This window comes from Pollicipes pollicipes, unplaced genomic scaffold (assembly GCF_011947565.3).
Source record: "Pollicipes pollicipes isolate AB1234 unplaced genomic scaffold, Ppol_2.1 Scaffold_2555;HRSCAF=2994_pilon_pilon_pilon, whole genome shotgun sequence".
Taxonomy (NCBI): Eukaryota; Metazoa; Arthropoda; class Thecostraca; order Pollicipedomorpha; family Pollicipedidae; genus Pollicipes; species Pollicipes pollicipes.
Window position 1 is genome coordinate 27,179,312 of NW_023596136.1, and position 12,301 is coordinate 27,191,612.

A 12,301-nucleotide genomic window follows, 5' to 3' on the forward strand; every position below is an offset into this window, starting at 1 on the left:
TGACTGGAGTTTTATAGAAGCACAGTTAGTGTGGCCACTGTGCGCAAAAACGTCTTTTACACCGCAGTTATTAAATGTAATCAATATTATTCAAAGCCTGCTACAGTGGACAGCATGCCTACGCAAAGTAGAACACACGAGTAATGAAATTCGTCACTGAGCGCGAATATTTATGTTCCAAACACTTAAGTGGAGCAGATAGTGAGGCAGATGGCAAACGACCTGTGAAGTGAGCCCCATAGTCCGGTGTCTGGATCCTAGTCGCAATGAACCCTACAAGATTCCAAATCAGTCCGCATGTCTGCGTTGCCAGAGAGCATAGCCAGGCGCGCTTATCAGTTGCGTCGAAGGTGAAGTAATATATACACGCATTGCAGCATTCGCGAAGACGCCAGGGCTCATACAACGGCGTCGCGTTGTGTCACATGCGACGGAAGCCCGTGGGTGACTACTCTGAACGTGTGGCGTGTGACAGCTCTGAGCGGAGACAATGTCATCAATATGACTCGGAGCGCCAGCTCCAATGGCCGGTGTACTGTGAGACAGAACTTCATTGGATAGTGATGAATAATGCCATACCGACTTCTGGAGCTTGGTTCCGAGTTAACAGACTTTCAGTTCAAGCACTTGAAGCTAAAACGGGTTGGTTAGGTTGACTCGTCTTCTTTCCGCGAATCAAAAGAAGCCGGAACTTTTATTCCGAAGCGATAAAATTATAGAAGGAATTACGGAAAGCCGCCGATCAGCCTTCCAAGACACCAATCAGTTATTGCACAGTCCATCAAATTCTAAAGCTCAAGGTTACGACAGACAGCCAGCTCGTAGCGCTCGTAGATCTCCAATGGATTGTAACAAACTTGCACGGCTATAAATCACGTGTCTCGATAATGACATCCGTTATACAGGACCGGATTCCCACCAGGCTCTGATTATAGCGACCATGCGCTGTGAGCAAGCAGTGAACCGCTCACTGGGAGTAATCAGTGGGTGTCCACGACCACACGCTACCAGCCTGCTTCCGCAGTCGTACATGCGCAGCGCTCGCTACCGTATGAACCCAGACCCTGGCGTACATGCGCAGCGCTCGCTACCGTATGAACCCAGGCCCTGGCGTGCATATGCAGCGCCCGCTACCGTATGAACCCAGGCCCTGGCGTGCATATGCAGCGCCCGCTATCGTATGAACCCAGACCCCGGCGTGCATATGCAGCGCCCGCTATCGTATGAACCCAGACCCTGGCGTGCATATGCAGCGCCCGCTATCGTATGAACCCAGACCTCGGCGTACATATGCAGCGCTCGCCACCGTATGAACCCCGACCCCTCGCGTTTTCCGCGGCGCGTTCATCCCAATACATCCGCCTTGCTACCATGGCAGCGATACAAAGGAATGTCGTGCTCCATCCAGCTCTGCTTCCCCCGGTTTTCCACTTCGCTTATTTATTAAAGGCTGGGCCCGTCGCCTACTGACCTAGCAATGGGCTTCGGACGCCACGTTGTGTATTTACACCTCGATTCAACGCCCGAAAAGAGCAACGCCAAGCCCTCTGGCAGAGGCGCGGCGGCGGCGGCGCGCGAGGCGGTGCTCCGGTGGCGCACCGGCCGTAAGATGAGCCCGCAGGCCCGCCGCCACCCCACCGGGGCGCTTGTTTTGTTCAATCTGCCCGTCAGAGCGGCGACGGCAATTAATTTGGCGGAGCGCGCCTGCCGTGACCAGCCGCTCGCGGCGGCGGAAACCCAGCACCGGCATAGCAGCGGAGGTGAGTGTCACCGGCACAGCGGTGGAAGTAAGTGACACCGGCATAGCAGCGGAGGCGGAGTGTCACCGGCACAACGGTGGAGGTGAGTGTCACCGGCGCAGCGGTGGAGGTGAGTGTTACCGGCATAGCAGCGGAGGCGGAGTGTCACCGGCACAACGGTGGAGGTGGGTGTCACCGGCATAGCAGCGGAGGTGAGTGTTACCGGCACAGTGGCGGAGGTGAGTGTCACCGGCGCAGCGGTGGAGGTGAGTGTTACCGGCATAGCAGCGGAGGCGGAGTGTCACCGGCACAACGGAGGAGGTGGGTGCTACCGGCACAGCGGCGGAGGTGAGTGTCACCGGCACAGCGGCAGAGGTGAGTGTCACCGGCACAGCGGCGGAGGTAAATGTCACTGGCACAGCGGCGGAGGTGAGCGTCACCGGCACAGCGGCAGAGGTCCGTGTCACCGGCACAACACTGGCGGTGACAGCGTCGCCCTGCACCAACGCAGTGACGGCGGCCTGAATACCTCATTCACCAGAACAGCGATGCTCGTGACATCATCATGGGTGGGGCGGAGGAAGTGAGAACATTCCTGTTCACTAGCACAGCGTGTTGGTGGGCGTTACCGGCAGTGATGAGAGTGTTGCACCGCGCCAGCGCAACGGTGATGGTGAGAATGTAATCGTCACACACGGAGATCGTGAGAGCGCCGGCGACACAGCAGTGACGGCAGTCGGGACGGCGGTGCAGCGGTGGCAGGAGGAGAAGTCACGCGCACTGCGATATCGAAGCCCCAGCCTGCAGCCGCGATCGATTTCAGAGCATCGTCTTGGCGCGGCAAGTGGTGAGACCAGCCGTCACCACGCACCCCGGCACCAACGGCGCCAGGCCGGGTAACTCGGCACCAGTTCACAGGGGCTTACCATCGCCGCGACTGCTCACATTGCCCCAGCATGACCGCGCACCCTCGCGCCGCCGCCGCCGCCGGCACGCGACCCGCCCACGCAGCCACACCTCGGGCACGCCAGCGGCGCGTCCCGCGCGGCGGTATCTAAATGCCGCCATCCGCCGCACGCGCGCCGCGGAGCCGCGGCTCCTGACAGCCACGCATTCTGAGCGGGGTGAACGCATCGCTCTAATGGCCCGCCAGCGCCAGGCGCCGCCGCCGCGCCGGCTGGACGCTCCACTTTTCGAGCCGTGTGGAATGCGGCGCGCGGACTCTCTGCGCTGCGCCACTCCCCCGGGCCGGAAGGGATGACCTCGGCGGAACAACCGGGGGTGGTCCACATCGTAGCCCATCGCGATGGGGACTTTCTGGCGGTGGACAGTTGCGTCTGTTAGCTTTGCAGCGGGCGGCGGAGGTTTGTGGGCCGCGGCTTGTTGACAAGGAAGATGTTGCTTGGAAGGATGTTTGACAGGCGTCGATGAGTAGAAAAAGAGGGATGTGGCGCTTAGTGGCCTGGCCGTTCCCACCAACGCGCTTCATCCTTCATCCGAAACCATCGCGACCACTGATGTGTCACACATTGACATCATGGGTTTCCAAACGTCATCTCAGAGAATCCATCCGCTTCGCCCCGTCTTTCGTCCCCGGCGCGCCGCTGACGCCACCGCCGCACCGTTCCCCTCCCGGCGGGGCGGCGGCGCGCGCGCTTCGATGCGCCGTTTTTTTGCCCCGGCCGTTGCCGCGCTCATCCTCTCTCCGCCGGCGGGTTATTACGTACGTCGGCGCCCGGCGGCGGCCTGGAGGCGGGTGCGGAGCTCGGCCCCGCGCCCGCCGCCGGCCACGGCCCGGCCGGGTCCCGTTGCGGGCGGCCGTGGGCTCGCCGCCGGCGGAAGCGGCGCCGTCGAACCGTGACGGCCCGGCCGTCACGCGCCGACGCGGCGCCGCCGCGCCGGACGACTGCGCTGACACACCCGGAGCGTGTGATGAGGGGGGTGGCAGCGAGGAGAACCAAGGAAGGTGTGTGTTTTTGCAAATGTTTGTGGGTTGTCTTCCGACGGGTAGAAATATAACAAGTCTGGAGCGCGGCAGTATATCAAGGTGATCATTGCCGAGGGACAGTCAAATACCCTCCACTGTCCAGACTCCAATTCACCATTCGCACACGGTCGTGAGCGAGCGCTGAACCAGCCGGGCTAGCGCTCTTCCCCTTTAAAACCGCTTGCGAGGGATCAAAATTGGTAAGACCGGGGGCCGATGGCAATGCATGGAAAGAATGAGTAAGGACAAAAAACGTTCTCCCCGACCCGGACGGGTGACAGCGCCTGAGGAAATCTGACGATGGATGAAGCAGCTTGCTCACGACCTGATTACAAAAAGAAAAAGTGATGTGCAGGACTGTGTGGAAGTACACAACAATTTGCAATCCTTGAAGAGTACATTAAGCGCCTGCATAGGTGTTCCACAAATGGCAGAAATGGGACCCAAAGGTTAAATACCTTTTCACGGTTTACTGCCGGCAGTCAGGCGTGCCGCAAGGCACGAAGGAACTAAATTCCAGACACGGTTGTTTCAGTGCGGAAACTGTGCCTGAGGCTTTCAAACCTACAGAAGACGGCTGGGTAAGTAGTACGTGGGGAAGCGTCGCACTCGCTGCAAACTGACGGTATTTGCGAGCTCAGGTACAGGAAGCATGTCCCACCCATACTCGATGACCAGGAGTTCAAGGTGGCAGGTTTCAGACTTGCTAGAGACCACACCAAACGCACGAAGTGCGCCGAGACGGGACGGAAGCCGGACACAGACGTCACGTAGCGCTGCGACTGTGATGCGGCAACGGCCGAACTCCTACCTGGAGTTTATACTCCACGATACCTTCAGCAAGACTTATCAAAGCAAGTGGGCCCGATCCGGTCCTCCACCATCGGCGCCGGGTGCAAGGACCTGCTCACCCAGCCTCAGCAGTCGCGCAGGCCCGCGGGCTGACGGAACACAGCAGAAGCTTGGCCGCTGTTTCCCATCGCCGCTGTCTCTGTTTTGCCAGTCATGCTCCGCGGACTTTCAGAGGGAAGGCGGCCGGAGGACGAATAATTTCCGGCCGGTCCGCCAGATGGCGGCGGGCGGGTCCCACTCCCAGGCGTGCGGCGCGTGGCGGCCGGCCTCCCTTTTCACGCTCGGCCGCAGCACCGCGCTGCCGTAGTGAAGACAGCTGCGAGCGACGCCGGCAGGCGGTGGGACCGGCGGACAGCGGACGTCGAGGCGTCGCCGAGCGGCGCGCGGCCGCCGGGACTGCCCCAGCCGTCACCGGCGACGGCCGTAACCTAAATCAACGCCGTCCAGCCGCCGCCGGCCGCCACTGCCCCGTATTACGCGAAGCGCCCGCTGCAAATGGTGGCGGCCACAAATAGGGGCTCTGATAACGCCGGTGCCGCCAGGCGACATATGGCCGCGGCCGCAGGGCGACGCACACGCACGCACGACCCACCCGTCGCGTCACGCATGTGACGGAGGCGAACCGCGCGACGCACGCCCGCTCGCGTGGGGTGCGGGAGGCCGCACACGCCTCTAACGCAGGCACAGGTCGCGCAGCGGTCACCCACTGGAGACGACTCCCGTCGACTGCCGGTGGACGGGACGCACGTCACATCCCTGGCCATCGACCCCGCGCTATATCGTCGCGCGCGGGACACCGATGCCGTCATCGGTCCCTGTGCGTCTACCTACACTCGAGCGTACGCATGGACGCCCTCCGCCGCCTCCCTCACCGCTGCGCGGGGTCCTCGGCAGCGGGCCTGGACCGGTCAGAACCTCAGCGCGGGCCCGGATGCGGGGCCGAGAGCGGGGTCGTCGGGCCTCGATCTCCGGCGGCCCGACGCAGCGAACCATCGACCGCCGGCCGGTCCGTGACCCCGCGTCGGCGGCGACGCCGGCGTCGGCCCGCTCGTCGGGCCGGGCGGGAGGCGGCCCCGGCCCGAGATGCGGTCCGATGAAACAGAGTGTTGGAACACGTGGCCGTTTTGGCGGGCGTGATGTGTGCGTGGCCGGCGGGGCTGTTTACAAACAGACGTGCATGCGGACGGACAGAAGTGCGTGTTCCCATGCGGACGTGGATGGACAGAAGCGTATGTTTACATACAGCCGTGCATGCGGAAGGCCAGAAATGTACGTTTAACACGGACGTGGACTGGAGACAGCTGTGTTTACATGCGGACGTGGGCGGACGGAAGTTGCGATTACATGGTACGTGGACGGACGGAAGGTGTGTTTACATGGAACGTGGACGGACGGGAGGTGTTTACATGGAACGTGCGGATATTCGGGCGGGCACGAGTGAGACGCGCGCGGGACGTCCTCCCGGACATACGTTTAATGACGGCGCTTGTGTGACCTAACCCACCTGATGAGCAGATGGTGGCTGAGTGCCCCATCACCGTAAAACTATTACGTCCCGAGCCCCGGCCAAGCGGTCCAGGCCAGCTGACAGTTCTCGTGGGGGATGACGGCGCTCCAAGCCGCGCTCATTGGAGCTGAGAGCGAGGGAATCGCTCCCACACACCCCGACTGACGACCTGCTAATCCCAGCGCCGTGGTCTGGCGGCCACCCGGGTGACAACGATCACGTGAAATGGGAGGCAAATGGAGTGCTCGTTTCGATGGTTGGTGAGGAAACGGGAACACATCTGGGCCACAAGATTATTACAGTGGCCCGGATGGGCAGTACATATCATGCTTCAACAGCGCCCCAGCAAATAACCGTATTCGAAGGGCGACAGGCCCTTGGTTGGTAGCTGGTCGAAGCTGTTGATGCTCCCACATCGCTCGTCCATCGCATGTAAGCGAAGTTGCAACGTTCGTTCGATATGGTGTAACCAAAGCGGAAGTCGTCCCGCTTACAGTGCATTCAGTGGTTCTAATCTGATAAGAGGCACGTCATCCATTTCTCGATGTTTATTTTCGGCAAATGTCAAGGCGTCTTCTAGCTGCATGCCACAAGCACAAAAGCCCTATTTTTTGCAGGTGCGATTTCCTGGGAGCGGTCACTAGCAGAACCACACGAACACGTGAGCCGCGAATAGATCGTCTAGCCAGCCGTGCTGACGACTTTTGACATCATCGTGGACACACTGCGACTATTGTGCGCACCGTATCATCTAGCGATAAAGACGCCCAAGCTGATGTGATTCTGCGTTGTGTGTTCTGCTGCAAAACTGACGATATGTCAGACCTGCCTTCTCCTGTTCCACCACATCATCATTCCCCTGTTTCATCTCATCATTACTTATTTCAGTCCACCCAAAATTTCATGTGACAGACCTCGATCATTTGAGCGACTATGAATTCGTCGACACTTGGTCAGCTATGTGTTCATAACTCGTCACCTACAGCTAAGCATTCCACCCGCATCCCTCGCCCCCCCCCCCCCCCCCCCCACCCCCCTTCCCAACGTTGTCGCTTTGTCTCAAGCCCGAGACCCCGCGTGTAGCACGCCTGATGTCCCTGATCGGTTCCCGCGTGTTCACTCGCCGAGTGACCGAATTCCACCGTACCTAAACCACCACACAACATCAGCCGCAGACGTGCTGTCCGACCTGCAAGGACTTGTCATGGCTTTGCCAGCCGGATCGGGCCGGGCCGGACCGTACCGGGCCGGGTCACGAGTCACGGGTCACGGGTCACGGGTCACTACTCTCTGCGACCGGAGCCGCCCACAAGGCCGCTGTCTCGTCGCTGCCCGCGGGCGAGCGCGCTACTGCAGGCCGTCGCGGCCCCCCGCGCGCCGCCCCTGCCGCCGCTGCGCCGTGGTCTGTCAACCCCAGGACCGCCACGAATCCGAGGCGAGGTAACGGCGACCGGTCGAGTACGCTGCTTACTAGCCACGAACAGCCAAACCACCCGGTCTCTCCTGAGCAGTGACACTGAGCACGAGGGAGTGAGGTGGCGGGGGGGGGGGGGCGTCAGTCTCGTTCGATTGCAGTGCCGGGCTTTGGCTACGTGGTACGCTGCTCTCTCACGCCACGGCCACCGGCCACCTTTTCCCACCAGCTGCCCAATCTGTCCAGCTGTTTGCCAAACTTCTCAGATTTTCCGCTTTGGGAGCCCGTCTCACGCGACGATCTTAGCAAAAGAGAGAGGGGGGGGGGGGGGGGGGGAGGGGGAGGAGAGAGGGGGGGAGGGAGAGAGAGGAGAGAGAGAGAGAGGAGAGAGAGAGAGAGAGAGAGAGAGAGAGAAGAGAGAGAGAGAGAGAGAGAGAGAGAGAGAGAGAGAGAGAGAGAGAGAGAGAGGAGAGACAGACAGACAGACAGACAGACAACAGACAACAGACAGAACAGACAGACAGACAGACAGACAGACAGACAGACAGACAGACAGACAGACAGACGACAAGACAGACAGACAGACAGACAGACAGACAGACAGACAGACAGACAGACAACAGACAGACAGAACAGACAGACAGACAGACAGACAGACTACAGACAGACAGACAGACAGACAGACAGACATACAGACACAGACAGACAGACACGACAGACCTACATACTACAGCCCGACAGACCGACAGACCGACAGACCGACAGACCGACAGACCGAACAGACGCAGACAGACGACAGACATACAGACCGACAGACCGACAGACCGACAGACCGACAAACCGACAGACCGACAGACCGACAGACCGACAGACCGACAGACCGACAGACCGACAGACCGACAGACCGACAGACCGACAGACCGACAGACCGACAGACCGACAGACCGACAGACCGACAGACCGACAGACCGAGAGAAGAGAGATAGGAGAGAGAGAGAGAGAGGAGAGAAGAGAGAGAGAGAGAGAGAGAGAGAGATAGAGGAGAGAGAGAGAGAGAGAGAGAGAGCGAGCGAGAGAGAGAGAGAGAAGAGAGAGAGAGAGAGAGAGTAGAGAGAGAGAGAGAGAGAGAGAGAGTAGAGAGAGAGATAAGAGGAGAGAGAGGAGAGAGAAGAGAGAGGAGAGAGAGAAGAGAGAGAGAGAGAGAGAGAGAGAGAGAGAGAGAGAGGAGTCCGTATGTCCGTATGATCCACCGTCCGTATGATCGAGCTGATCCAGTTCAGCCCCGTTGGTACATTCCACCCAGCCCGCTTCTGTCCAGTTGATCCAGTCCATCCCCGCTGGACATGTCCAGCCCGGCTCAGTCCGTCGCGCTTAATCCAGTTGGCCCCGCTCGGTCCAGTCCAGTCCAGTCCGCCTCGTGCAGTCCAGTCCAGTTGATCTTCCCCAGTCCAGCAGGTCGCGCTCCGGCCCGCTGGTCCAGTCTCGCCCAGCGGGTGCAGGCCGCCGGCGTGACCGGACGTCCGCGGCCGACCGTCGGTCCCGCCGGTCCCGCCGGTCCCCGCCGTCCGGGCGGCGGCCGGCCCGCCCGTCACTCATCGGCGCTCGGCGCCGCGGAGGGCCCAGCCTGCCGTGGCCCCATCCGGCGGAGGCCGCCGCCCCCCATCAAACATCTGGCCCCGTCCGCGTGCCACGCCGACGACGGGTTTTTATGGGAGCTTTGTTCCGAGCGACCGGTATTGATGCTCTCGGGGCGAAGGTGCGTGACGCAGATGACCGAGCCTGCCACCCACACGGGATCATCAAGATGTGTTCAAGCGGGAGGTGTACGCTTACTCAATGACTCAGCTAGCTGTGGGAACAGCGTTTTCACGGCCGACGAAAGCGCGGTCCCAGACCTGTTTTCTGGCTGGGGGTGTCGCGCGGACCTGCGCGACAGTGTGTCATGCTGCGACATGCCTGTTATGTCTTGGGACGACCCTCGGCGGCTGGCTGACTGCCGGCATTTGTGCGCTGATCAGGCGGAACACGGCCGCGGTCCGGGACTCTTTAACGGAGTGCCGCTCGCCCAGTCCAGCCTATATCACAGCCCGGACACGGCGGCGGACACGGCGGCGGACACGGTGGCGGACACGGGTCGATCGGGCGGGGCGGGGCCTGTCTGTCCCGGACACCGTCCGTTCAGCTCCGGCCGGCGCTGGCCGCTGACCAGCCCAAAATGGAGAAACGAGTCCACGAGAACAGTTAAGCTTCATTGTCAAGCTAACAGCGGTCGTAAATGTACGGGAATTCGGAGCAGCCGCCCGCGGGAAGCCGGACCGTAAATTGCCTTGAGTTACTGGAACTTATATTCGGACCTTTCATGTATTCGTTCGCGCCACTATTTCAGTTCTCGTTGTGAGTGCTGCATGTAAAAATGGACCGGAAAAACGGTGCGCGACAGCGCTAAAAAAAATCGCTTCGCGCCATTACCTCGAACGCGCGGAACTACGTTGCGATCAAATGTTGTCGCTCGCAGCACGCAAGCCGAAATATGACACCATTGGTTTTAAAAGCACTGACACAGCATCTCTTGCTGCGCCTCTTGCCTTATTGCACCTCACTGCGCCTCACTCACCTCTCAGCTCTTCCACGCCCCTGCATCCACCGTTCGGGCACATTCACAACACAAGTCCCACCAGCCCATCTCCCACGCTTCTGCATCCACCGCCGGAACACATTCACAACACCCCATCAGCCCACGAGCGTGAGCCATCCACCGGCGCTTAAGCGGCGGTGACCACCTGTGGCTCCTCCCCTCAGCCGCATCTGCTCCGGCGCTGAGCGGCGCCACATCTCCGCAAAAGGCACCGGCCGTCGGCGTCCGGACCGCAGCCGGCGCCCGCCGCCGCCCGCCACCGCGTGCAGGGGCGACGGCGGCCGCGGGCGCCACCCAGCACGTGCCGAGTAAGGTGCCGTGGCCCTGGACGGCACCGTGACTGCGTCCGGTTGGACCGGTTCGGGTGTGCGGACACGCGGACAGGGGTGGCCGTCATGCACGCGCCTGCCCCCGGAACGATGGCCGCCTTACACTGCCGATGCGTCCGGGGGACAATGTTTGGGGTGGCTGTGTTGGTCCGATTCACTGTACGACGGCCCATGTCAAGGATTTTTTTAATAGTTGCACGTGTACGACGCGCGAGAATCAGCGGAGCAGCTGGAATTTTCCCCATTCCTTAAAACTTTTCTAAGTTCTCGTTAAAAACGTTGCCGCACCCTGTGGCATGTCTGTTGGCGCCTGCGGTACCACCACGTTTCGTCACGTTACGGCCACGCTACGGCCCAGGCAGCATATGCGGTGAATAAAACCGAACCGGTACCTTCCCCGGGGCACAGGCTGTCACTACCAGGGTCGCTCGTACAACCTGCTGGCTATCCCGATCTGAGTCATCACCGCTCGTCCCGCCGGTGGCCAGTCCGCGCCGCGTTTTTCGGCGCCCAACGAGGCCGGGCGAGCACGACGGCATGAGATAGCGCGCGCGGCTGCCTTCGGCCCGGCGCATGCGGCACGTGACCACGCGGTGGCCGAATCGGTACGTGATGGCACGTGACGGCACGTGCGTGCCGATACCTGGCCGCCCGTCCGTCGGAAGCCGGCGGCGTGCCGCGCGTGCGATGGTCCGATTTGACATTATATTGGCAGTGGCGCTGTTTTGGGGCGCCCGTGTAACCCTGTCGCCCTGCGCGCCTGTGTGGCCTCTCTCGGTGCTGTCGGTGCTGTCGACAGCTCTCGGTGCTGTCGCGCCGGGCCAGCTTCGGGGGTGGGCCGGTGCGTGTGACGAAATCGGCGCGATCTCGAGACCACGCACTTCCCACGCCTGCCATCTGTCGATCACACCGCCGCGTGCCTGAAAGGTCACGCAGCCAGAGCGACGGGGATGAGGACAAGATCACCACTCCCACCCCATGGAGCACCGCGGGAGCACCATGCCACCCCATGGAGCACCACGGATGCACCCGAGGTGCCTTGCACGCGGCCCCCGGCGCGGCGCAGCGCGGCTCCGGTGCGACGCCTGCTGCCGTATCTCCCCCGATCTGGGGGCCGACCGCTGCGCCGCCCGGGCCGCCCGCAGTTTCGTCCTAATCCGCGGCACGGGCAAGTTCGCCGAACGCGAGCACGGCGCCACAGCACGGCCTACTCGGTCGGTAAGCCGGGGTCCCGGAGCTGCTACACAGCCGACAAGACAGGGCGGTAAGCCCGTCCGGCAGCCGCCAGGCTCGCTGGCAGCAGGCTCTCGGCCCGGCGCGTAACGCCCCGTGAACGCCGTCAATTATGCAGCCAATTTCACGGCGAGGCTCCTAAGTGTTTCCAGGAGCGACAGAGCCTATGCAAGACATGCGTGGTAGAGCCGCGTATGAAGCAGCGATGTGTCATCCTCCGTTGAGTGCGTCGTCGACGTGGATGTTAACTTCGTTAGTGCGTAGGACGTGGCAATGAACGAAAGGCTTCTACGGCAAACATTCCTGTTTTCAAAGTATACTGAAGTGGTAAATTTGCATCTCTCTCTCTCTCATCTCTCTCTCTCGCTCTCGCTCTCGCTCTCGCTCTCGCTCTCGCTCTCGCTCTCGCTCTCGCTCTCGCTCTCGCTCTCGCTCTCGCTCTCGCTCTCTCTCTCGCTCTCGCTCTCGCTCTCGCTCTCGCTCTCTCTCTCTCTTCTCTCTCTCTCTCTCTCTCTCTCTCTCTCTTCTTCTTTCGAATAGCGGCTCCTTGGCAGTCGTTAGGTCATCGCACGTTGATGAAATGCCGAAAACCCCACTCTTTTTAG

At 61.2% G+C, this 12,301-nt stretch overlaps 1 protein-coding gene across 1 annotated transcript in view; it reads right to left on the minus strand.

Moving 5' to 3' along the window:
• LOC119103614 (FERM and PDZ domain-containing protein 4) overlaps positions 1-10,198 on the minus strand; it is a 108,330-nt gene extending 98,132 nt beyond the window's left edge. Inside the window, exon 1 of the mRNA XM_037227212.1 lies at positions 10,114-10,198. Coding sequence (XP_037083107.1) covers positions 10,114-10,156 — 43 coding nt within the window. The 5' untranslated portion in view covers positions 10,157-10,198. The remainder of the gene's footprint in view (positions 1-10,113) is intronic.
• Between the last annotated feature and the right edge of the window lie 2,103 nt (positions 10,199-12,301).